General features: G+C 43.1%; 1 protein-coding gene across 2 annotated transcripts in view; it reads left to right on the plus strand.

Annotated features, from left to right (window-relative positions):
* Window positions 1–27,646, plus strand: part of RAD17 (RAD17 checkpoint clamp loader component) — an 81,244-nt gene extending 53,598 nt beyond the window's left edge. For both annotated transcript variants that reach the window (XM_029574290.1, XM_029574292.1), the window contains exons 13-17: window positions 5,676–5,822; window positions 15,321–15,467; window positions 22,811–22,931; window positions 25,071–25,128; window positions 26,979–27,646. In XM_029574290.1, the coding sequence (XP_029430150.1) occupies window positions 5,676–5,822; window positions 15,321–15,467; window positions 22,811–22,931; window positions 25,071–25,128; window positions 26,979–27,219 (714 nt within the window). In that variant the 3' untranslated portion in view covers window positions 27,220–27,646. The remainder of the gene's footprint in view (window positions 1–5,675; window positions 5,823–15,320; window positions 15,468–22,810; window positions 22,932–25,070; window positions 25,129–26,978) is intronic.
* Window positions 27,647–27,846: the final 200 nt, after the last annotated feature.

The raw sequence follows: 27,846 nt of genomic DNA on the forward strand, positions 1-27,846 counted from the left end.
GTGGATTACATTCAGATACTGAAGGTATTTACCTATCCCTTGAGGGTTTACAATCTAAGGCCAAGATGCATTAAACTGCTAAAAAATATTGCAGCCATATGCCACATTGTTTTGTCTCACAGTAAAATACAGCAGGACAAAACAGTATGGCTAGCGGCCCTTTAGGTGTGATGGTGGCCTCCTAACCTCAAGGGACCGTCATTGCCTTAAAGAGCCACTGCCAAAAAATAAAGTGTGCCATGCCAAAATGAGCAAGCGTAGCAGGGGTCAAAGCTGACCCTTGGCTCTACCTAGGACCCTGAAACCCAAAAGTAAATATATATATATATATGTTTCTTAGCAATAGGCACCCACCCCCCAACCCTGGCTTGAATATAATGTGTTAAAAAAAGAATTTTTGAGTTGTGGGAGGCCCTGATTCCCCCTCCTAGCCCAGATGTGATCAGCGCCATTTTTCAAAATGGCGCCGACTTGACCTTGCCCCTATCCTTTAAATGTAACACACAGGAGCCTCGGAACCCGCATTAGGGTCCTGGGACTGTAACGATACATATTTAATGATTCCCCAGAAGGTGTTATTTTATTGCGGCTGATCACTTTCTCGCTCGGCCACAATAAAATACTAACATGAAATTGCCTAGTAATGACCGGTTTTGCATGTATTTGCATTATTCATGCATACAAATATCATGCAAAGCAGCTCATTGTAAGAGGGGAGGGAACCTGGGCAGGGCCATGCAAAATATTGCCACGACAGAGCCCTACTGCATCTTAATGCATCTCCCAGTAAGTTTGTACCTGAGGCAACGGAGGATAAAGTGACTTGCTCAAGGTCACAAGAAGCAGCAGTGGGATTTGTACATGGGTTTCCCTGGTTCATAGCCCTCTGCTAATTCCACCTAACTTCTTGATATTTTCCAAAGATCTGGCAGAACATGATTAGAGGGTCTCTCAGGTCCTGAACCATGTCTGGAAACACACATTGTATGCCAAGCTCGAGAAATGTGAATTTGACAAGCGATCTGTGGAATTCCTGGGATACATAATTTCACCCGAAGGAATAGAGATGGACTCCAGTAAGGTCAGCGAAGTAGCACAATGGCCTGACCTGAAAAATGTTAAGGAAATCAATGCTTCCTGGGATTCGAAAACTTTTGCCAACATTTTATCCTGGGCTTTTCCAAATTGACAGCTCCTCCAATGGAGGTTCTTACGTTGTAACATAGAATAGCAATACAGTAAATGACAGCAGATAAAAACCAAAGGTCCAGCCAGTGTGCCCAGCAAGTTGCTTTTGGTAGTAACTGCTGCTTCATGCAGCTTACTCCTGTGCCTACCATTAAGGGTAGTAGGGAACATCGTTCAAGTGGACCCATGAACAGCAATCGGCATTTGATCAGCTGAAGAAGATCTTTACGACGGCCCTAATTCTAGAACATCCAGACCCACCACAACTTTTTATAGTGGAAGCTGATGCATCAAAGATGGCTATTAGGGCTGTACTATTGCAAAGGAGGGGACCTAAAGACCTCTTCCATCCATGTGCCTTCCACTCTTGTAAGCTTACAGCTGCTGAAAAGAATTACCACGTCTATGACAAGGAATTTCTGGCCATAAAATCTGCCTTTGAGGAATGCCGTCCACCTTCTGGAAAAGGCCCATCACCAAGATCAAGTTTTCACTGACAACAAGAATTTAGAATTCCTAAAGACCATGCACAGTATGAATTCCAGGCAAGCTCCATGGTCTGTCTTTTTTATTTTTTTTTTTCCCCAGTTCAGTTTCATATTAACTTACTGACCAGGCTCCATGAACAGTAAGGCAGATGCTTTGTCCTGGAGGGAAGGGGAAGAATTTGCAGAACCAGAAGTTTCCACCTCAATCCTTTGACCAGAGAACTTCATCTTCGGAACTAGAAATTCTGATTTAATGGAGATAATATGGGGGAACCTGCAGCATGACGAGTTTGCACGAGCCTGGCTGCAGGGATTGGAAAAGGGAGAAAAGGATACTGTTAGGAGCCAGCAAGAAACTTTGTCTCAGGCGCTATCCATTCCAGATCAATGAGATCCTGTTCTGCCTCATATAAAGAGAAAAAAAAAGGATGTTTTCCTTAAACTGACCATAATAGGGTGGGTCTTTTTTCAGAGGGTTGGAAGAAACAGTCTCCTCCTCCTCCAGCTGCAGTGCACAGAGCCACTGAGAGATCAAACCAGATAACTCCATGAAAGAATCAGAGCATCAACCTGTTTGGTTCTACCTCAGGGGGAATATCACCTTTCTCTAAAGCCAGGTCTCCAAGTTCCTCTGGAGGGTTCTTAAGATCATCCAAAGAATCCTCTGAGTAATCCTGCTCATCCTCCTCTTCCTCCCTGTGTCTACGTCCCCTCTTCAGCTGCCAGACCCGCACCAGAGGGAAACACTGGTGATCCAGGCACCTCTTGCCCCGGGAGGAAGGAGGTTCCAGAAGTGGTCAGGCTATGGACTTCAAACATGGGGTCTCTTGATCCATATAAAAAGTTTGCAGGGCCTTTGAGAATTCCAGGCACCAGGCAAGGCTACACTCGCACACACTGCCACCAGTTCTGGAGGATAGTAAACAGGGGAGCAGGTACCTGCTCCCATTTTTCCATGGAGGCCTCAAGCCTATCCCCATAGGGTGATTCCCCTTCCAGCTCCATAGACTAGGACTGTGAACCCCCCTCCACAAGGCTAACTCCTTTGTGGATCTCCCCCTCCCCCTCCCCCGCACCGAGAATCAGTTTACACACAGAGTTCGAGAGATATCCGGCTGCATACACATCATGCTGCAAGCAGAACACAGCGGGAGCTGTTTCCCCACACTGACTGCCTAGTGTCATCTTGTCCTCCTGCACAGTTACACATGGTCAGCCCAATGCACAAAATGGCAGAACGCTCCCCTCTCGCTCCCTGACTACCCTTAAGAGAAACATGGCGGTAACCTGCATGGCAGATACTATCATAAGAAACTTACTGGGCAGACTGGATGGACCATTTGGTCCTTTTCTGCCGTCATTACTATGTTGTTATGTTACTATGACTGCGCTGCAGTGAACACCTGCAAACTACTATCGCTGGCACAACTCTGCCTCCCCAAAGAACTCCATGCAGCATTTTATTGTACTTTATACATTATTGTTCCACTTGATCGGGCACAGAACCCTTAAAGCAATACACTTCCTGACATGCTGAAACGCAAGGGAGATAGAGGGAGAAGAAGAGATGCAAGATAAATAAACTGGAGCAGGCAGAAAGGAAGAAAGATCAAGGCTGCCTTATCCTGTTGGAAGCCTGCCTAGTTCCTTTCAGAGAGAGAGAGGGACCCTATCTTTACCTCCTGAAACCTTCCCTGCAAAAGCCATCTGTCACTAGGAGCAGTCCAGCTGAGGGAGGAAGACAACTATCATCCCAGGAGTGCCTAGATCCATCCCAAACCTGGCATGGGGGCCACCTCTCTCCCGAGGGTCCCAAACCAGACAGAAGGGGGGGCCGCCTCTCTCCCGTAGCGCTCCGCACGTTCATGGGGAACTTGGTGCTAAATCATTCATAGAACAAGTTACTCTCATCCTTGTTCTTTGTAAGACATATTCTGTCATTTTGCTATTTGTTGTAATGTAAACCAGAATGATAAGTAACTCTGTTATTTGAACTTCGGTATAAAAAAGTTATAAATAAATAAATAAATAAGAACACCATCTATTGGAGACAGAAAATACTGGCAGGAATATATGAGGTGACATCAGTGAGTCTGTTAATCTCTGTCTCCATCTGCTGGTTGGCATGCATAAAACTAGTTGTGTGGACTATCCTGCCTGGATGAAGAGGAATTCCTTTTGTCGGCAGCATATCACCCACAATCTAATGGGCAGATAGTATCTCCTCTGCTTCTATAACTTTCTTCAGACAAACTGGGTGCAGTTACTCCCTATGGCGCAGTTTGCATATAATAATTCCGAGCACTTAGTGACTCAAATGTCTCTGTTCTTTGCAAGCTATGGTAGCCATCCCCTTTTCTGTCAAAGGAGGTTTGGCAGTTCAGGTCCCTGCAGCAGCAGCACAATGGGTAGATGCTTTAACAGAATTACTGTGCAAATCCAATGTGAATTGGAACAGGCTAAGAATTTGCAAGCAGACAATACCAGTTCACAGTAGCGGACAAGGTCTGGATGTCCACAAGGAACATAAGGAGCAAGAGATCATCAAGTAAGTTTGAGGAGAAATGTATGGGTCCATTCCTAATTAAGGAACAAATAAATCTAGTGGCATTCAGGCTTTGGCTTCCAGTTAATCTGCGTTTTCACCCAGTGTTCTTTGTGGCCCTTCTGAAACCTTATATACCGAATCCTTTCCCAGGAAGATGACCTCCTCCTCCAGTGCCAGCCATGGTGAAACGACATCAAGAGTTTATTGTCCTCCAGATTCTGGATCCCAGAATTAGCAGGAGATGCCTGCATTATTTAGTGGATTTGAAAAGGATTTGATCCTGAGGACTGCAGTTGGGAACTGGTCCAAAATGTCCACGTAAAAGAATTGCTGTCCAAATTTTACCAAGAACACCCAGAAAGTCAAGATTGAGAGCCGCAGGAGAGGGGCTACTGGGGGGGGGGGGGGGGAGACACTGTAGGGATTGAATCTGCAGCCCTGGATGTTAAAACCATTGAGATCTTGCAGTGGAGCCACAGGGACTCTGAATCAGCAAGAATCCTCTATTAAATATAAAGCGAAGAAAAGTTAGAGTGACTCGACTCCAGATGCTCCCTGCTGGACCAACATTAGGTCCAATTAATTAAATTCAGCTCAAAGAGCTGAATTTAAAGAGCTCCAGCTTGCCACACCTTTGCTAGTCCACCAGTCAATACTGAGTTCACTCTGTTATCCTGTTACCTGGTCATGGTCCTACATTCCTGGTTCCTTCTCCAGTCTTGGCCTTTAGCTGCGGTCCTGGTCTTCATTTCACTCCGATTCCTGTTCTCATGGCCACCTGCACCCAAGGCTCAATGCATGGAGAACAACGGCTGCCTTAGGTGGAAGACAGCAGCTCCAGACGCTCAGCCTTTCAAGGTACACCTTTGCTTAGCTATCACACTTTCCATCATCCTTAGCGGAACAGGCCATGACAATAAATCGTCTTAATCTGAGGCTCCATTCAGCAGATAAATAACTGAAGGGACTCAGTTTCCCACCAAATAAGGAGTCTTTTTTTTTAAGTCCCAGATGTCCAGATTGGTGCATGGAAAATGACATGGATAAAGGAATTTGTTATAACTGTCAGTCCATTTTCCATTATTTCTTTGTACCAGGCTGGAATGATCCACTATCTTTCTTTGTTTTCTAATAATCTCTTCCACAGTCCTTTGTGCTGGCCCTGCTTCCCTTTCTTTATCATTTCAGGCATTTAAAGGGACATTACTAATATAAGTTCTGTTTGCAGTTACAGAGCTTTTGAATAAGTTTTTATCTGGGTTGCTAGTACGGAACAGGGGCAGATTGGAGGAACTTACAAAAACCTAATTTTTGATTGGTCTGTTCCTGGAGCTGGTAACCTCTGTCCAGACCTGATGGAAATGGGCTTGACACAGATAAACCAAAATTGTTGATATGTTAATTTTTTTTAATGATGTACCCTTGCAATGTTTCTCTTTTATTAATTATAGGCAGTTGTAGAAAAGTCACATATGCCTGGGGACCTGTTTAATTTATACCTGCATCAAAACTATCTCGATTTCTTGACGGACATTGATGATGTTGTCAGATCCAGTGAATACCTTAGCGCTGCGGACTTCCTCACAGGAGACTGGACTGTAAGTATCATGGTTACATTATCTTTAGCTATCACATGAAAAAAGTAACTTGCCACAATGAGACAGATGTGGCAGGGGGGAGTGTAAATGTCATGCTTCATAATGAAATGTACTTTCAGTTAGTATCAGTAAAATGTAATATATTTATGTATACATTTCTGTGAATATATGTATCATTATATAAAGTAAAGCACACAGCTAGTAGTTCCCTGCTCAAAGTAATGTGAGAATGTTTAGTGACTTACTTGAGGGGAGCTTAACCTGTCAAAAACAATAGGCAACATTTACAGGGAGGGCAGGTATGAGGATATACAGAGAGAAGAAGAGGAGGAGAATTACCTAGAAGTCTATGAGCATCTTGCTACAATGGGGAACACACACTGGTCTTTATCCCAGGACAAGCAGGATGATAGTCCTCACATATGGGTGACGTCACTGGACGGAGCCCTATCACGGAAAACTTTCTGTCAAAGTTTCTAGAAACTTTTGACTGGCACACTGAGCATGCCCAGCATGCCATTATCCCTCGAACCACAGGGGTCTCCCTTCAGTTTCTTTTTTTCCGTCCTGCAGTTTGCCTCGTGGTTAGGAGCCCTGTGTGATTTTTCACACAATTTTCCTCACGGAAAAAGTATTAATATTTCTTCAAAAAAAATCCCCTCATAGGGGTTTCCCATTACAATTCATTTTTCTCCGATCAGTGAGTAAAATACTTATGTGCGGTCGATACCGTTCTCGCCATTCCTCGGTGCCTGCAGGCCGTCGATGGCTGTCCGGCCTCAACTTTTGTCATCAAGGCAACAGGGTTTAAAAAGTACCCAAATTGCCCTCGTACTATGTCGATAACCGACCCCCATAATGAGTGTGTCTTATGCCTTGGCATGGGACATAATGTTTCTTCTTGTCCTCAATGTGCCGAAATGACAGCAAAAAGTAGGCGGGCCCGTCTGGAAAAAATGGAGAATCTTTTTAAAATACAGATACTTCCATCGACATTGATTCAATCTTCACCGGCATGGGTAATCAAAAAAGTAGTAATAAAGACCCGCCGGGTACATGAAGGTAGTGGTGACCACCCGTCTCCGACTCCATCAAAGTCATCGACCAAATCTACCTCTGTACTCGAGAAAAAAAGAACCGAGTACCGAGAAAAGCATAGACAGGAATCCACACCCATTGCTGGCTCTGATCCTGGAGCGGATTCGATGGCTATCGAGCCGCCCCCGAAGAGGACTAGGTTAGAGGAGCCGTCTATGCCCTCAACACCACACAGTCCAAGGCGATCCCCACCGATATTGGTGCCAGGTACTGCGCCCACACAGAGACCTGTGGAGGAGCCAGTTCCGCCTACTCTGCCACCCCCATAGCTGCTCTGTCTTCATCAGCTATACGGGAGGAACTGGACGGATTTATCCACCGGTGCCGGTTCCCACACCACCACCAATGCCGGAGCCATCGAGTCTCACACCATTACTCACCAAACTCGATACATTGATTGGTGCCCTACTGACGCAACCTGGGCCATCGCTACTGAAGGAACCGATCAAGCATCCGAAAGACCCAATACGGATTCCCAGATCTTTGGATGAAGAAGGCACTGACTCTGATCCAAAGTCACCAATGCCTCAGCCGATGCCGGGACCGTCAGGACTCTCGGGACTGAGACATCAGTCTTCCCTCGATGCCATCGATTCCACATCCATTACCATCGAGGCCACCGAAGCATCAACCAAAACCATCGAAGGATCCATCAATGACTTTACATCCTTCGATGCCATTCTTCATTCCTCCTTCCAGTCCTCAACCTCACACCTTGTCAGATACCTGGGAAGATGTAGATACTGATTCTTCAAAATGTATTAAATCCAGCTCAAAAGAAAGAGGGTAAATGTTTTTAAGCTCTGGAGTAACCTTATATAGTGCCACTAGGGGCTACAAGCTTGTAAATAAAGCTCTAGAAGGCGCTAGGGCTTTTTTAATCATTGGTTACCCAGAGTGGATGATTCTTCACTAGAAGCTGTCATATATTTAGGTAAAAGTCCATCTTAAAGTCGAAAAGATAATAAATCTTTGTTACCAGTGTGTAGTTCACAATAAGGTCGTGCCGGGCTTCATTCATAGAATGTCTTATGCTGTCCTTGTGCTGTCCGACACTGCAATATTTCGGAAGGCGCTCCTTCTTCAGGGAAACAGGGGATGCTTGATGCCGGCAAATTGTGACTGATGGATAACCTAAAACAATGTGCAACAGAGAACCCTTTCAATGATGTGTAACATCTAAATTTGGAGGCGAAACAAGATTTGATCTATATAGAACGGTCAATGTATCGTTGAGATTGAGACTTCATAAACGCTGAAAAAAACGAGCCAACTGATCAAAATTTACATTTTTTTGCATAATTCAATATATGTAGAGGACTTCAGAGTAAAAACTTACATGCGCGGTGAAAACTGGTCTACCTGTTACATCCAATGAGTCTGTCATTGACAGTCACCCGCTGTAAAACGCTGACATTTAAGTGAAAAAAATCCCGCCAGTTTAGAAGATTGACAGGCGGATGTAACATGAGTATATCCAAAGAAGGACATATACGTCATACAGCGGCCATTTTGGAAAAGCTGGGAAAGCCTAGTTCTCCTTAAATGGGTATGTACGTCATCTGGAAGCCATATTGAAAAAAAGAGAGAAATAGACTTTATAACGTTGTTAAATCAGAGAATACTATTCAACTTTTTCATTCAGGCCAAACTGTTCAATGCACTGTAAATGGAAAATCCATTGATTCTCCTTGAAATTGAGAATCGATTGTCTGTCCCCTCCACACCACGAGTGGGGGACATGCTCAAAAATTAACCACTTGAGATCTTCAAAGGAGTGATTGGCAGAAATGCAATGTACAATGGGTGCTTTGAGGTCCTTGTTTTTGATGCGACTTTATGTTCGGTTAATCGTGTCTGGATTCTATGTTTTGTACGACCGACATATGTCAAAAGACAGGGACATTGTAGGCCATATACTACGAAGCTCGTGTTGCAGTCAAAGTCTTGTTTTCTATGTATCTTAATACCACTTCTAGGGTCAATCCATTCTATGCCTATGAGTGCTTGTGCACAAAAGATGCATTTCCCACATTGGGTTTGTCCTATTGTACTGACTGTTGGTTTAGACTGGAGAGCTGCCCTAACCACATGTTGTTTAATATTAATACCCCTGGAGTAAGCGAACATGGGGGGAGGATTGAAAAGTGGAGTGTGGGCTTAGAACGTGCCAGTTTCTTTGAATAATTTGCTTGATTTGCTGGGTTGATACAATATGTGGTAAGACACATATCAAGTTGGAGGCTCGTGACCTATGTCTATATTCTAACAACTGGTCGCGGTCGGAGAATTTGGCTCTTTTAAATGCTCGATTAATGATGTAATCAGGATAACCCCTTTCACGGAACCTGTGTCCTAATGTATTTGCCTGATCAAAAACCTCCTGTTTCTCTGAGCATATTCTGCGAATCTGAAAAAATTGTCCGGGAAGACCACCTTTAAACCATCGGGGATGATGACTCTCAAATCTGAGAAAATTATTTCTATCTGCGGATTTTCGGTATAGTGTAGTCTGGATCCCTGTTGATGTTTTATTGATGAGTATATCCAAAAATGATAGCTGATCTTGATGATAAGATAATGTGAACTTTAAATGAGGATCAGATTGATTGAGCCAAATGTGAAATTGTAATAGCTGGTCTTCCATATTCATCCAAATGAAAAATATATCATCTATATACCGTGACCATTGCTGGACATATGTGAAATATTGTGACGGATAGACAGTGGTTTCTTCAAATTTTGATACGAACAGATTGGCAACGTCTGGGGACATTGGGGACCCTATAGCTACTCCATGTGTTTGTAGGAAGTATTGTTGTTCAAAAGAGAAAAAATTATTAAATAAAACCAGTTCTATTAGTGACAATAGGAATTCCGATGGGATGTATTTTGGACACTCTCTCTTTCAGACATTCTATGAATGAAGCCCAGCACGACCTTATTGTGAACTTCAGACTGGTAATATAAAGATTTATTATCTTTTCGACTTTAAGGTGAACTTTTACCTAAACATATTACAGCTTCTAATGAAGAATCATCCACTCTGGGTAACCAATGATTAAAAAAGCCCTAGCACCTTCTAGAGCTTTATTTACAAGCTTGTAGCCCCTAGTGGCACTATATGAGGTTATTCCAGAGCTTAAAAACATTTACCCTCTTTCTTTCAAGCTAGATTTAATACATTTTGATATTTAATAGTTTCCAGCCATTTTTGGATTTTCAGTTTTTGTATTTACACAATACTGATTCTTCTACAGAAGATATCTTGTCAGACCCATCTCCACCAGAGGAAAGGAGAAAGTCACCATCTGAAGACCTCTCCTTCTCAAATTTCAGAAGGGAAATGTCAGAAGCAATCCCTTTTCAATTATTAACAGAAGAAGATACAAGACACAGGACATTGGAGGTCCTCCAATTTGTGGATGCCCCCAAGGAGATAGTGGCTATACCAGTACACAAAGTACTAGTTGACCTCCAACATCGACTTTGGGAACATCCCTGCACTGTTCCACCGGTAAACAGAAGAACAGATGCTACATATTTGGTGCAGCATATACCGGGTTTCCAAAAGCCTCAACTCCCACATCAATCTGTTGTGGTGGAGTCAGCACAAAAGAGATCAAAGAGGATTTGTCCACATTCATCTACACCTCCTGGCAAAGAGCAAAAGTTTTTGGACAATTTAGAATGTAAAATGTTCCAAGGCTCCATGCTCTTATCAAGAATTGCCTCATACCAACTGTACATGACATAATACCAGAGAAACCTGTGGAAGCAGGTTCAAGAACTATCAGAAACTCTTCCACAACAACATCAGGACACCCTCAATACCATCATACATAAAGGTCTTGAGGCTGGGAAGCACGAAGTACGTGCGGCCTACGACTCATTCGAGACAGCCTCTAGGATGGCAACAACTGGCATCAGTGCCAGAAGATGGGCATGATTAAAAGCATGCGATCTCAGGCCTGCGTCCAAGAAAAATTGGCTGACTTACCTTGCACTGGTGAAAACGTATTTGGAGAAAAAGGGCATGATGCAGTTGCGCAACTTAAAGTTCACAACAAAACGCTGCACCAACTGTCCACAGTCACTGCAGAAACCCCTTCTTCTGCAAGACACCCATCTAGAAAAGGCACCAGAAAGCCATTCTATCGACCATGCAGGTATTATTCACCAGCTCCTCATGGGACAACAACTAGGCCATCTCAAAGAGACATCCCAGGCAACCAAAAACATCCAGACCTCAGCCTCCCCCACAAACAGGCCAAGCATCTGGGTTTTGAAAAACTCCTTGAGAACAGCAGCCTTTCCAGAAACCCAAATCAAATTTTACCAGTTGGAGGCCGGGTTTATTATTTTCTACCCAATTGGACAAGCATCACCACAGATCAATGGGTCCTGTCCATTATAACAAAAGGTTACCGTCTATACTTTCTCACGGGACCCAGAGATTCCCCACCAAACTTACTGTGGGTACGCAAAGATCATACCACTCTTCTAGAAACAGAATTATCCACCCTCCTGAGAGCCAGGGCCGTGGAACCAGTTCCCTGACCTCAGCAGGGCAGAGGATTCTACTCCCACTATTTTCTCATTCCAAAGAAAACAGGAGGCCTCTGCCCCATCTTAGACCTCCAAAATCTCAACAAATTTCTACAAAAAGAAAAATTCAGGATGGTGACCTTAGGCACCTTGCTTCCCCTTCTTCAAACAGGAGTTTGGCTCTGTTCTCTGGACTTTCAAGACGCTTACGCTCATATTCCAATATTCCCCCCTCATCACAAGTACCTGCGTTTCATAGTGGGAAATCAACATTTTCAATACCGGGTTCTGCCTTTCGGACTTGCCTCGGCACCCCATGTATTTACAAAGTGCCTAGCAGTGGCTGCGGCCCATCTACAAAGGAAAAGCATACATGTGTTTCCCTATCTAGACGGCTGACTCATCAAGAACCAATCCGAACAAGGAGCTCTGGACGCTCTCAAGCTCACTATCAATCTGCTTCACTCGTTGGAATTTCTCATCAACTACCAAAAATCCCACCTGACTCCATCTCGCCTCCAACATTTCATCGGAGCAGAGTTAGATACCACCATATCAAAGGCCTTTTTGCCAAACGACCACGCAGATACACTCTCCAGGCTAGCTACATCTCTGCGCACAAAGAAAACAGCCTCAGCCCATCAATTCCTAACACTACTGGGCCACATGGCTTCCACAGTTCACATCACTCCTATGGCCAGATTAGCCATGAGATCACAGTGGCTCCAAGCCTTTCAACCACGTCATCTCTAATTCAAATAACCCACCAGTTATGCTTGTCTCTCCTCTGGTGGATGAACAAAAACAACTTGCTAACAGGCTGCTAACAGGTTAAGTCACCTTAACCACAGATGCATCCACCTTGGGTTGGGGAGCACATATGGACAATCTTCAGACTCAGGGTACTTGGACACAACTCGAAGCAACATTTCAGATCAACTTCCTGGAACTTCGAGCTATACGTTATGCTCTACATGCGTTCAAGGACTGCCTTTCACACAAAACTGTTCTAATACAAACAGACAACACAGTTGCCATTTGGTACCTGAACAAACAAGGAGGCACAGGCTCTTATCTCCTCTGCCAAAAAGCTGCACAGATTTGGAACTGGGCCCTAACACATTCTATGTTTCTTCGGGCCAATTATCTAGCAGGCATACACAACGTAGTTGCAGATCGCCTCATTCATCAATTCCATCCCTACGAGTGGTCCCTGGATCCTGTGGTAATGACCAGAATCTTCCAACGCTGGGGTCAACCAACAATAGACTTCTTTGCATCCCAATTGAATCACAAAGTGGACAGATTCTGCTCCCTGCACAAGCAGAGGAACCAGTTAGCCATGGACGCCTTTGCTTACCCCTGGAACTCAGGCCTCCTATATGCGTATCCCCCGATACCGCTGATAGCCAAAACTCTAATGAAGCTACAGCAGGACAAGGGGTCAATGATACTCATAGCCCCATATTGGCCTCGACAAGTAGGGTTTCCCATACTTCTCGACCTCTCGATCAACGAACCAATTCACCTGGGCACAGCACCCACGCTCATAACTCAGAACCAAGGCAGGTTACGCCATCCGAACCTTCAAAGCCTATCCCTCACAGCCTGGATGTTGAAAGCTTGATCCTGCAACTGTTCAACCTTTCAACTAATGTTTCTCAAGTGCTTGTAGCTTCACGAAAGCCTTCCACACGAAAATCTTATCGTAAGTGGAAAAGATTCACCGCGTGGTGCGCACAGAAAGGTATCGACCCCTTTTCCTGCCCCACGCCATCTCTATTAGACTATCTCTGGCACCTTTCAGACTCTGGTCTCCAAACTTCTTCAGTGCGGGTACACCTGAATGCAATCTCAGCGTACCACAAGGGAGTAGGGGATGCCCCAATAACAGCGCAACCCCTTGTAAGTAGACTTATGAGGGGCTTAATTCAACTTAAGCCCCTCTCTACAACCACCAGTCACTGAATGGGACCTTAATGTAGTACTAACAAGGCTCATGCGTTCCCCCTTTGAGCTCATAGATTCCTGCGATGTTAAATTTCTTACATGGAAAGTTCTTTCCCTAGTAGCCATTACATCTGCTCGAAAGGTTAGTGAGTTACAAGCACTTGTCACATACTCACCCTATACAAGGTTCCTACATGACAGAGTGGTCCAAGGTACTCGCCCTAAATTCCTTCCCAAGATGGTTACTGACTTTCCACTTGAATCAGTCTATAGTCTTGCCCACATTCTTCCCAAGACCTCACTCTCACCAAGATGAAAAGGTTTTACACACCTTAGACTGTAAACGTGCACTTGCATATACCTCGACCGCACTGCAGTCCATAGGAAATCCACCCAGCTCTTTGTTTCTTTTGACAAAAACAAACCAGGAGTTGCAGTGGGCAAACAAACTCTCTCCAACTGACTAGGAAATTGTATAGAGTTATGCTATGAGAAAGCGGGCCTTCCTCTCCAGGGACGAGTAAAGGCACACTCAATAAGAGCAATGGCAACCTCAGTAGCACACTATCGTTCAGTACCAATTGCTGAGATTTATAAGGCTGCAACATGAAGCTCTCTTCATACCTTTGCAGCACATTACTGCTTGGACAAGGAAGGATGACAAGATTTGGCCTTCAGACAATCTGTCTTAAAGAACTTATTTCCAGTATAATCCCAACTCCTTCCACATCCAACCTGCTGTGATTTCAGGCTGCCTCATTTTTTCCCAACAGTACACCAGTTGTTGTGCCTGTTGCACAAGTCGTACGCTGTTGGTTCAAAACAAAGCTGACTCAGCCTGTAGCTTGCTAATCACCCATATGTGAGGACTATCATCCTGCTTGTCCTAGGATAAAGCAAAATTCCTTACCTGTAATAGGTGTTATCCCAGGACAGCAGGATGTAGTCCTCACAAAACCCATCCGCCACCCCGCAGAGTTGGGTCCGAAACATTTTATTATTTATTTTTCGCTCGCACTTATTGCTACAAAAGAGACTGTGGTTCGAGGGATAATGGCATGCCGGGCATGCTCAGTGTGCCAGTCAAAAGTTTCTAGAAACTTTGACAAAGTTTTCCGTGATAGGGCTCCATCCAGTGACGTCACCCATATGTGAGGACTACATCCTGCTGTCCTGGGATAACACCTGTTACAGGTAAGCAACTCTGCTTTCTCCTGCTTCTGTCAGCAGCACCTTGGCTTCTCCTTCTTCCTGCTTGTGTGGACCCACACCATGCCATTTTTTCTTCTGAACCGTGTGGGCGGGACGAAGGAGAAGCCAAGCTGTTGCCACCCCCAGACCAGGGACACTCTAGGTGGCCGCCTAGACTGCCTAGTGCTTCCACTGGCCCTGCAAATGGCAGAGGCAGATTAATATATTATCACTGTCACAGAAACAGGATTCAATGAGTCCTTATATCAGACTATAGTATGTTTAGGAAGGATGAAGTAGGCAGAAAAGGGTGAGGAATAGCATTTTATGTAAAAAAAAAAAAAAAGAGAGAATTATGTTAAAGCAACTGAAATGCAAGGAGTATTGGGGAGAAGGCACTGTGGATTAGCCTGGAAAGGGAGGATGGTGTTTCTATTTACAATTAAAGCCCTCCAGCCTCACTTTTGCCTGTAACTGAAATCTGGCCCTAAGAAAAATGTATAGCAAAGAATGCGTGATACTTTAAGGTTTTTACATACTTACCTTCATTCTTTTTGTAGTTACTGTGTACCTACTTTTTATTGCAGACTATTTCTGTCCTTTACACTTATTTTGCACAATAAGATCATTGCATTAATTACTTATATTTCCTTCCCAATAACATCGGTATTCACGTTGTGCTGTCTCGTGTATGACATCTCTCTTCCCCAGTCTCGAGCTGCTCTGAGGGAGTACAGTGCGTCTGTGGCCACCAGAGGGGTGATACATTCCAACACAGCAAGAGCATTTGCCCACCGCCAAACCGGAGTCGGGTTTAAACCTTTACATAAACCTCAGTGGCTCCTCATCAACAAGAAGGTAAATTATAGTATGTGCTGGAGGAAACTTGTTCACGGGTATGATGGTGGCAATCTTGAGTAATTAAGAAACATTTTGCTTTCTTTATGCAGCACTGTAGGAGTGATTGTGGGGATTACAGACTGAAACAAAGCAAGATTCTTTGATCTTTGGTGAAGATGATTCACTGGGGATCTATGAGCCGAGAAAAGGGAATTTATATATCAGAAAGTATAGAAACTTAGAAATATGATGGCAGAAAAAGACTATATGGACTATCTATTCTGCCCATCCACCCAGCTAATTTAGCTTTACAATTCCTATCACTCCCTCAGAGATCCTCGGTTTATCCCATACTTTCTTGATTTCAGATACTGTTTGTCTCCATCACCTCCACTGGGAGACTGTTCCATGTATCCACTGACCTCTCTGTAAAGAAATATTTCCTAAGATGGCTCCTGTCTACCCCCGTTCACATTCATCCCATGACTGTTCTAGAGCCTCCTTTCCGTTGAAAGAGGCTCACCTCCTGTGCATGAAAACCTTGAGAAATTTAAATGTCTCTATCATATCTCCCCTATCTGGCTTTTTCTCTAGGGTGTACATATTTAGATCTTCAAGTCTATCCCCATATGCTTTAGAACGAAGACCCCTGACTAATATAGTAGCCACCCTCTGTACTCGCACCAACCAGTTTATATCCTTTTCAAGGTGCGGTCTCCAGAATTGTATACAGTATTCCAATTAAGGTCTCACCGGGGAGCAATAGAGGGCAATATCCCTTTTTCTGCTGATCATTCCTCTCCCTATGCAGCCAGGCATTTTTCTGATTTTGCCATCACTTTATCCACCTGTTGGGGCACAGTAAGGTCATCATATACAATCACCCCAAGATCCTGTTCTTTCATGCTTAGAAGAATTTCAACTCCAATACTCTCTCCCTTGGGTTTTTGAATCCTAAATGCACAACTCTGCATTTTTAGCATTAAATCTTAGCTGCCAGACCCTAGACCAGACCTGGGCGTGGGGCGGCCCGCGGGCTGAATCCGGCCCACCTACGGTCTGTGACCGGCCCGCCCACTGCTGAGAGCAGACGGAGAATGAGGCACGCTGCCTTCCCTTCAGAGGGAAGGCAGCAGTTCATTCTCTGCTCCCTCGCTCCCCGATTGGCCGGCCAATCGGGGAGCGAGGGAGCAGAGAATGAACTGTTTTTTTTACAGCATCCGGTGGGGGGGAGGGAGTGACTCGAGCGAAGGCACGCTGTCCGATTGGCCGGTGCTGGGCAAGCCTTGCCCAGCACCGGCCAATCGGACAGCGTGCCTTCGCTCGAGTTTCTTTCCTACATATGTCACAGTTCCGCCTTTCGTGGTCTTTTATCTCAGGGGTCCCCAACCACCGGTCCGCGGACCGGGACCAGGCCTTGGGAGTTTTTTGCCGGTCCGCAGCGCGTGCTCCCGGTCTCTCCCGCTGCCGTTGCCGCTGGGCTGTCAGCACGTTCAAGCCCAGTGGGAACGGCAGCGGTGTTAGAAGAAGCTGTGGTACCCGCGGCTGGCCTTTTCTTCTTCCCGCGCCTGCACCCCCCCTCCCGTGACCCGGAACAGGAAGTGATACACGGAGCGGTGCGCGGGAAGGAGAAAGAGCCGTGCCGCGTCGGCTGCAGCGTCGGTCCCCAAGCAATTGAAGCAGCCAGTAATCGAGAAAGGAGTCAGCAGCATGAGCCTCCCGCGGCCGATGGGATTCTTCTTTCTTGGCCTGCGGGGGCTGCTGCAGCTCCCATTTGTGCTCGGGGGGGGGGGGGGGGGGGGGGGGGGGGAGAGAAAGAGAGAGAAGCAGCCAGCCAGCCAGCCTGTGTATGATTGACTGGTCAGAGAGCTGATGTGTGTGTGTATGTGAGAGACAATGAAAGTGATTGCTCAGGGAGATGACTGATGTGTATGTGAGAGTGTGAGACATTAGTCAGGGAGGTGACTGATGTGTGTGTGTGTGTGTGAGAGAAAAAGCATGGAAGTGAGAAGTCTGGGTATGTGGGAAAGCATGAGCGTAAGAAGCCTGGTGTTGTGTGAGTGAGAAACCTGGGTGAGTGTGCATGCATGAGAGAGAGAGAGACTGCTTGGTAAGGTGACGGTGTGTGTGAGAGAAAAAGACTGGTGTGTGTGAATGTGAGAGAATGTGATTCAGGGAATGAGAAGCCTGTGCACGTGGAGAGTGAGCATGGAAATGAGAGAGACTGGTGTGTGTGTAACAGAGAGAAAGTGATTATGGGAATGAGAAGCCTGTGCATGTGAAGAGTGAGCATGGGAGTGAGAAACCTGGGTGTGTGTGAGACACATCATGGGAGGGAGAAGCCTGTATATCTGAAAGAGAACATGGGAGTGAGATACTGGTGAGTGTGTGTGAGAGAGAGAAAGAAAGTGATTATGGGAATGAGAAGCCTGTGCATGTGGAGAGAACAAGCATGGGAGTGAGAGACTGGTGTGTGTGTGTGTGAGAGAGAGACAGAGAAAGTGATTATGAGAGTGAGAAGCCCATATATGTAAGTAGAACACGGGAGTGGGAAGCCTCTGTGTGTGTGTGTGTGTGTGTGACATGAGAGAAACTGTTCAGGAAGGTGACTGGTGTGTGTGTGCCAAAGACTGTTTGGGAGATGATTGGTGTGTGAGAGACAGAAACTGGTCATGGGGGCATGACTGGTATGGTGTGTGTGTGAGAGACATGGGCACTAAGGAAGAGGACCATAAGTATAGAGCTTAGCTTCTACTGCTGCTTCTGGTGTGTGCCACGGCCTGCAGGGAAGGGGAGTAGGAGAGCTGCTGGAGGGGGTAAGTAAAGGTGGCTTTAAGTTTATTTTTCTTGACTGCCATTTTAATTGTGTGATGTCTGCTTTTTTGAAATATTTTATTGTTGTTTGGAGAATGTTTAATAGTTTTTATGAGTTTTTAATTGTTGGATGTTATTCTGTTCATAGCTGTTTTGAAACATTTATTCTGCTTATTAGTATAGTTTAGGCAAAAACACCAATGAGACAACCTTATGCCGTGGAAAGATTTATTATTTGTATTACAAAGCCCGACTCCGGCCGAGTTTCGCCAATTAAGGCTGCATCAGGTGATCCACCACCCAGCAGAAAAATGGGAGAAAATGTTTTGTAAAAAGCCCGTGATGCAGCCTTAATTGGCGAAACTCGGCCGGAGTCGGGCTTTGTAATACAAATAATAAATCTTTCCACAGCATAAGGTTGTCTCATTGGTGTTTTTGCCTTGGCTACGTGGGACCGCCTTCCGATTTGTTTTATTGGACCTATTAGTATAGTTTTACAATTATTTCTGTGTGGGGATCTATAGTGCTTGCTAGTTCTGTTTTCCTAATAAGAGGTGTATTGGTTTTTAGGACCTGATTTAATATTTGTAGTGTTGCCTTTTCATAGATAGGGTTGCTCCTGTTTGAGTGTATTCCATAATACAGGTGTAACTGTGTGCGGATTAGTTTATGTGCATTACTACAGATCCTGGGAGTATGTTAGGTCGGTTCTGTGTCTGTTACCGAGATGAGATATTTTGCTAGCATGTAAGCGTTTGTATCTGTCTTATTTGTTGTATTTTCTCAGAGGACATGCATTGGTGGTAAACTGCTGTCTTTTCATAAGTAGGGCTATTGAGAACTGAATTAATTATATTAGTCCGGCCCTCTAAAACCATCCCAATTTCTCATGCGGCCCCATGGGAAAATTAATTGCCCACCCCTGCCCTAGACCATTCCTTGCGCTTTGCTAGATTCCTCCTCCTGTTTTACACACCTCCTTGGTTGTCTACCCTGTTGCAGATTTTGATATCATCGGTAAAAAGACAAACCTTTCCTGACAATCCTTCCACTGTGTCACTCACGAAAATGTTGAAAAGAACCAGTCCTTGGACTGATCCCTGGTGTACTCTGCTAGTAACACCTCCCTCAGTAAACGCCATTTACCACTATCCTTTGTCTCCTCCCATTCAGCCAGTTTCTAAACCAGTCAGTCATTCTAGGTCTCATACCAAAGGCACTCAATTTATTTATAACTCTCCTATGCGGAAGTGTGTCAAAGGCCTTACTGAAATCCAAATACACTACATCTAGCACTCTCCCTTGATCTAACTCTTTGGTCACCCAATCAAAGAAATTGATCAGAATTTTCTGACAACATTTACCTCTGGTAAAACCATGCTGCTTGGCTCTTGCAATCTGTTGGATTCCAGAACTGCACTATCCTCTCTTTTAGCTGTGATTCCACTAATTTGCTTACCACAGAGGTCAGACTAACTGGTCTGTGGTTCCCAGCCTCCTCCTTACTTTCTCTTTTATGAAGAGGAACCATATCCGCCTGTTTCCAGACCTCCAGAACTACTCCAGACTCTAAAGAAACATTAAAAGGTCATGCAGCAGAGCTGCCATAACTTTGTAAGTTCCCTTAGTACTCTTGGATATCTCCCATCCAACCACATCACCCTATCTACTTTAAGTTTAGTTAGCTCCTCATGAACACACTTTTCTGAAAATGAATTGAGGTTTATTTCACTTCCAATCTTATTTGTATTCATTTTATGCGGTCCTGCTCCTGGCCCTTCCACAGTGAACACTAAACAGAAATATTTGTTAAGCAATTTTGCTTTTTCCTCATTATCTTTTACATATTCCTCCCCTTCACCACTGAAAACAGCAGAGAGAAATGAGGTGATGAGGTTCCCAAGTTTCCTTCCATGCTGGGCTTTTAGTCTGAGTGGAATTACAAATCAGTTTATTTAAAAATACAATAAAATTGTCACACACTTTTCCTCTTTTTTTTTTTTTTTTTGAGGACAGAAATAGTGGATCTTCCACAGAAGGGCTTGGATTGCCTTAACCAAAACCTTTTTGATGGGAGACAATTGTAGAGTGAAATAAAAATCCACCAGTGTCTTGATGGACAAACATGTTCTTTTTCAATTAGCAGACTGAATTAGCAAGCACTTTTGCATTTAAGGATGAGCCTGATTTAGTAGTTTAAAAAGGCAAATAAGGTGTTTTTTTGGCTTTGATACATAACTGCACCCTTCTCTGGTCAACTAAGGTAACCATATAGCCAAATCAAGAGGTACAAGTTGAGCCAGTCCTAGGCTAGCCCCATTGTTTGCAGGGAAATGTAGTTCTAATTTCCTAAATGATTTCTCTAAGAAAAACCACATACATCTCCAAGCTTGCAATGGGGCAAAACCAGGACCTGCTCAGCCTGTCCCTACTGTCATGGTTGTGCTCATAAGTTTACATACCCCTGGCAGAATTTGTAAAATGTGTATATTTTAAGAAAGCATGAGTGATCAGACAAAACACATCTGTTATTTTTAATGTGTTTCAACTTAAACTATTATGCATCACAGAACAGCGCAATCATTAAACAAACCATAACAATAAGGGAAATAATAAAATGGTCCTGTTCAAAAGTTTGCATATCCTTAGTTTTTAATATCGTATATTGCCTCCTTTTGCATCAATGACAGCTTGTAGTCTTTTGTGATAGTTGTGAAAGAAGCCCTTTATTTTCTCATGTGGTAAAACTGCCCATTCCTCTTGGCAAAAAGCATCCAGATCCTGTAAATTATTTGACTGTCTAGCATGAATTGCATGTTTGAATTCCTCTCAAAGTGGCTCAATGAAGTTGAGGTCTGGAGACTGTTATGGCCGCTCCAGAACCTTCACTTTCTTCATATTATTGTCATGTTGGAAAGTCCAAGTGTGCCTCATAAGCAGCTTCTTGGCTGATGAATGCAAAATTCTCCTCCAATTTTTTCTGAGAAGATGCTGCATTCGTCCTGCCATCAATTTTGACTAAATTCCCTGTGTGGCTGTAGCTCACAGACCCCCAAAGCAGCAGAGATCCACCTCCATGCTTCACAGTAGGAATGGTGTTGACTTCTCTTCAAACATAGCATTTATGATTGTGACCATAAGGTTTAATTTTGGTCTTAGCACTCCAAATTATTTTGTTCCAGAAGTTTTGAGGCTTCACTAGGTGCTGTTTGGCATATTGTAAGCGGGCTGTTTTGTGGCATTTGTGTAGCAATGGCTTTTTTCTGGCAACTCTACCATGCAGCCCATTTTTGTTCAAGTATCTCCTTACTGTGCATGCTGAAACACCCACACCACTTTGTTTCAGAGAAGCCTGTATTTCAGTAGAAGTTGCTTGTGGGGTTTTCTTTGTATCTCGACAAATTTTCCTGGCAGCTGTGTCTGAAACCTTTCTTTGTCTACCTGACTATGGTATGAACAGAACCCTTAATTTTCCACTTCTTGGTCAGAGTTTGAACAGTACTGATTGGCATTTTCAAATCTTTGGATATTTTTTTATATCCTTTTCATGATTTATAAAGTTGAACTACTTTTGCTTAGAGATCCTTTGACAGTTCTTTTGCTTTCCTCATGCTTCAGTAACCACCAAAGTCAGTGCAGCCCTAGTTGAAATGCACAAGGATTTCTTAAGAGCTAAGAAACTCATTGACTATTTATACACAGACACTAATTACAATCAGATAAGGCACAGGTGTGGATTCCTACCCTTCATTGCCATCTCAACCTGTATGTGTCAATTTGAGTGTATATTATCAGTATAAACATTCAAGGATATGTAAACTTTTCAACAGAACCATTTTATTATTCCCTTATTGCTATGGTTTGTTTAATAATTGTGCTATTCTGTGATGCATAATAGCTTTAATTTGAAGCACATTAAAAATAACAGACATGTTTTGTCTGATCACTCATATTTTCTTAAAATGCTGTACATCTTACAAATTCTGCCAGGGGTATGTAAACTTATGAGCACAACTGTATCTGGTCACCCTTAGGCAATGCAGTTTCCCTTCCCAGAGCTGGCTCCTGCTTCTCTAGCATCAGCAGTTGGGGTGATGCAGAGGCAGTGGTTACAGCCTTAGCCTTTGTCCTGCAGTACCCACCTACTGGTCAGCCCAAGAGCACAGTTTTACTGAAAAGAACAGTCCCTGTTCTTCAGCCACAGGAATACCACTGAAGGGATGGGGTGTGGTAGGGATCTCAGCAAAGACAAAATTCCTCAATTACTATGAATGAGACTCTGTCATAAATGTCAGAGCATAACTGAAACTGCTTCCGATTTAAGCCAAAAATCCAAGAATCTGAAGATGCAGGTCAACTAAAAGAAATCTGCTTAGCAAGGTGAAATTTCTCATGTTCTTGGTGTGGCTGCTTTTTACAAGACCAAGATAAACATTTTTATGGCTGCTCAGTACCAGAATTCAGTCGACACCTCAGATCCTGTCACTTTTATTAGCATTTATATTGTTCAATTTAAATATTTTCTTTTTTCTTCTTTTTTTGTTTAGTATCGAGAGAACTGCCTTGCTGCAAAAGCTCTGTTTTCAAGTTTCTGCTTAACTCCTTTGTGTATTCAAACCCAGCTGTTACCATACCTTGCTCTGCTAACCAATCCAATGAGAAATCAAGGTATGCTAAACATTTTGTAACACCTATAGATAAATTTTTAAAAAGCTTATTCTATATTATTCTATATTTATTTGTTTTCAATTTGTTTGTATATTTATATGATCTCAATTTCTGGCTTGTAACCGTTATACCTCACCCTATAATTGCTATGTTATTTGTTAACTGATATGATGCTTGTATCTCTTATACACCATTCTATTTGCACTGTTTCTTGGTAAACCCTCTAATTGCACTGTTTTTCATTGTAAACTCTTTTTTTTGTCCAAGGAAAAATACAAGGGGTTTTGCAGTTTCCTATTTTTTACACTTATAGCATATTTAAAAGAAACAAAAAAACCATAATCTATTATAAATTAAACTAAGCAAACTGCAACATCTTCCCATGTAATATTAATGAAACGAAAGACAACTCCTATCCTGAGCGATCAAAGAAATCAGGAAAACATATCACTAATAGGAAATAATAGAAGTAGAGAAGTTAGTGTTACTTATCATTTTCTATACCGTAATCAAGATATTTCTTAACTTGGACGTACCAAGGTTCTTGAGTCTAAAAATTTTTGTAACTGATCAGGTTCAAAGTATACATTTTTAACCCCCTGCTTATGAATAAGCAGGGGGTAAACTCTCTAATTGCACTGTTTTTCTCTGTAAACCGATACGATGTGCAAACCGCAATCGGTATACAAAAACCTTAAAAAGAAAATAAATAAATAAATGGTTGAAATTACAAATTTAGTATTTTTGTTTTAATTTGTTTGCCTTATTCATGAAAGAGAGCTCAAGGTATGGCCTAGAACAGAGCTACAATGGCATGTTGTACTGGAAGCTGGAGCAACTGGACCTTCTATGAAAGGATCTGTATTTCAGAGCTCTGTTCAGTCCTGTTCTCAGTCTGTATACCAGCATGCAGAGTTTTGCTGCCAGCTCTTATCCCTATTTAGTTCACCCCAGCACCTTACTATGTATGTTATTATGGATAGCACATTTCATTATGCATCAGTATTGTATCAAAGAGAAGACCTTGGGGTTTTGTTTTGGTTTTTTGCAGAGGATTTATTACAGATCTTTCATGAACCCCTTATTCAGTCTGAGAATGCAAGATGTCTAAAACATTTTCCCCATTGACACAAAATGGGGATTACCCTTTAGGACAACGGGGCTCAGAAATGCTTGGATCGATCTCTTTGGAAAATCTTGCTGAATGTGACAGATTGGCGAGTTAGTGGCCCTCATGTGTAACCAGGAAAACCTGAGTTGCCACTGTCCGGTTGTTCTGTGTCTGTTTGTGGATTTGTTTAAAGTTGGGTCTTTGAGTGCACTTTATTTTATCCACCTTTTGCCAAATTGCTGCTATTTCAAATTGCTCACACTCTTGAAATGTGAAGCTACAACAGATTTGTTGGTAAGCTAATTTTTCCAATATGGTGTAACCCACTTTGAGTGAATTCCATATTCAAAAAGGTGGATTTTTAAATTCAAGTAATAAATAAACAAGCTCAAAAGTACTTGATTTACTAGGTTAAGTCACTTTTTTGCACACCAAGGGTCAGATTAAAGAATTGGGTGAAAGAGTACAGTTGACTTGCACAGTTTGGAACCATCCAGCTCATCTATTGATCAAGGATTTAATTTTTCACAACTCTTGAAAGGGTAAAATGCTGGTATAAAAAGCGCTGTGGACTTTAGCCTGAAAGTGTTCGATATAAGAATTCCCCGGCGCCATTGCACAAATTATTGCTCACACTTTTTTTCTTTCCTTCCAGAAGTTGTAGGAAAATAGACTTGCCCAAAAGATACATTGTTCATAAATTTTATAAGCAATGTGGCTTGCAGGCTTTTTACACTTCTTTTTTCCTAAAACTTAAATCTGGAGGTTAGTGATTGCCTCTGAAAAATAAAGACTGTAAGTGCACTGCAGGTCTCGGGGGAGGGGACCTTTGGAAGCCATCTCAATTGATAATATGAAGGCAGTACGTTGCTTTCACTCTTCAGTGGCTAAGAGTGTAAAAAGGTGATTTTGAATCCTTAAGTGAGAAGATAGGAATTGGACACAGGAAACCCTCTGCATGCTACCTTTTCGTGCTATGTGCATTTGACATTCAGTTCTCATGGAAAACTTGATTTATATCTTTTCAGCTCAGATTGCTTTCATCCAAGATGTTGGCAGACTCCCCCTGAAGAGACATTTTGAGAGGTAAAGTAATACAACCATTGATCATTCTGGTCCTATAATGAATCTGAGAACTGTCTTTAAGGAATTATGGACCTTGAAGGCAGAATCTTTGCTATAGATTAAAACAAAAACATTGAAAACAGATGTTTCCAGTTGGTGATGAGTGATCTTTTATCTTTCCTTCTGTGTGATTTGATTAGTTTATAGCCTGCAATTTTGGGATTTTGAACATCTGCAGACCTGCAGTCTAAAGTGTGTTTGGAGAGTGATCAAAAGGCTTGGCAGGAGCAGCCCCCTAGGTTCAACTCTTACTCCCGAGGAAGCAGGGTGGCTTTGTAAACTCAGCGGGTCTCAGTGTTACTGACAGTGTAAGCTCTCACAGGCAGTTTAGGGGAAATATGAGAGGTGAATGAGGATGCGCACCATAAAAATGCTAAGAAAAAAATGTGCGCTGGTTTAGAAAACTTTAGATGTACAGACCTTTGCCTTCCAGGAGATGACCATGCTAGAAAACTAGCAGTGTGCTTGGAAGAAGTCCTGCTAATGACTGAGAGCATGCAGAACAATATTTCTTATTATAGATGCAAAAGTCCTACCAATACAGAAAGCTATTTTGCCAGGTACAGATGTTCAATACTGCAATGCAGTGTTTCTGTCTGGTGTCCTGCACATTTTAGCTCTTTAACAAGACTCCAAAACTCAGCATCGTGAGGCTTTAATATAGGTCTCTATCGCCTTTACCATGGCTTCCCAAACTGTGGGTTATTGATTGCAGAAGAGTGGGTCACCGGGGAGGGATGGAAGGGGGAGGACTATTTAGGTCAGAGGAGGAAAACAGTTTGTATGCTTCACATTGCCAAAAGTGTTAATGCTGTTTTATTGCACTCACAAAGAAAAAAGGATTCACACTCACAAAGCGGGGAGTAGCTGGCTTGTCACGGCGGTTACTACCCCAAACCAAATGTGCCTGATACTTCACTTTCGATGCATATCCAGCATAGCTCTCTGCTTCAACGGCAGGGGAGAAGAAAAAAACTGATACCTCACGCATATCCAGCATAGCTCCCTGCTTCAACGGCAGGGGAGAAGATAAACAACCAATAAGGGCTGTATAACATAATCTGGGTAAAAACAAATAAGCATGGATGTAGCTTGCTTATTGCGGCGGTTGCTACTCCTACTACCTCTAACTAATCAAGCTAGATATTTCACTTGGATGCAGCTCCTCCACCGCTCTCTACATTAATGGCGGGGGTGGAAGGGAATTAGAACCAAGAGCTAAGAGAAACAGATAAGTATGGGAGAAGAAATGAGGGAGGCTTGCTGGGCAGACTGGATGGGCCATTTGGTCTTCTTCTGCCGTCATTTCTATGTTTCTATGTTTCTATATATATATATATATATATATATATATATATAGACACCATCACCCCACCCCCATAAATAGCCGGTGTTTTGATTGCTTGTACTTTATGCTAGCTAAATTCAGAGGAACTTCCTGGGTGGTTTCTTTGAAAATTAACTACAAAGTACCTGCATGCTCTTCAAATAACACAGGCTACAAAACTTGCCCCCTTCATTTATAGCAATGCACTTACAGTCTTAAATATATGAAATCACACTTTGATTTGTCTTTCAAAGTCTTTATTTTTGGTGTGTCCTGTAAGATTACAGCTCAGATGATTCCCAGATATGAAGTTTGGGAACAACTGAGTTAAAAGTGATCAAAGTGGTGGCTGGTCAGAGTGGGACAGGCATGCAGCCCTGTGTCCTTTCTGGAGGCTTGATGGTTCTAGCAGACTGGACGGGCCGTTTGGTCTTCTTCTGCCGTCATTTCTATGTTTCTATGTTTGTTTCTTCCTTCCTTGCAGGTTGAAACTTGAATCCTTGACTGACAAAGAGCCCGGGGTCCTGCACCAAGACAGTTGTGACGAGGAGGAGCCTGCTGGAGCACAGCCAGAACAAGCACTTGAACAAGCTGAGAAGAGTGATGCCTGCGACGAACCTGTCGCTGATGAATCCTGTCTGCCAGCCAGCCAGCCTCAGCCCTCCACAGCCCAGGCTATTATGGAGGAAGAGGAGATAAAGATAGATGAATATTATAGTGACTGAGGTCCAGCACGGATATTTGGCTTCCTGTTTGACAAAATACATTAAGCCTTGGCCAAAAAATGAATTAACTTGCCCTCAATGGCAAGAGTGAATAGCTACTGTCATTAGCAGCCAGTGAATGCCTGCATCATCGAATGAGGCCTCTGCAAAAGATGCATAAGCAATGTAAAATACTGGAAGGAAAATAACCCCTGGTAAACAAGAAGAAGATAATTTTAAATTTATTTTTTTATCATTGTTTTTTCTGCTTTCTAGATGACCAGTATACTGTGTTTTGCTCATACACATGCTAAGTTTCTAGAATATTTATTTGAAGAAAAATATACACTAGAAGTCACTTTTGCACAGTATGCCTAGCACACATACACTGTGCACTGTACTGTTTAGTGAACTGTTTATGATGTAAATAAAAAAAATATTGAATGCCTTGTTTTATTAATGTTCTTTTGTGCTCTTTTGCTGCTTGGGATTTCATCCATGCCTATAAACTGAAAGTCATGTTAGACAGTGGCTATTTTTAGATACCTTCATTTCTGGTCAGTGTGCATACTTTTATATGTTTTCCATCTTAAAATGACATACAAGAGACAATTCACTAAGCCTCCTTTCAGGTACTAAACCCGATCA

This window comes from Rhinatrema bivittatum, chromosome 1, assembly GCF_901001135.1.
Source record: "Rhinatrema bivittatum chromosome 1, aRhiBiv1.1, whole genome shotgun sequence".
Taxonomy (NCBI): domain Eukaryota; kingdom Metazoa; phylum Chordata; class Amphibia; order Gymnophiona; family Rhinatrematidae; genus Rhinatrema; species Rhinatrema bivittatum.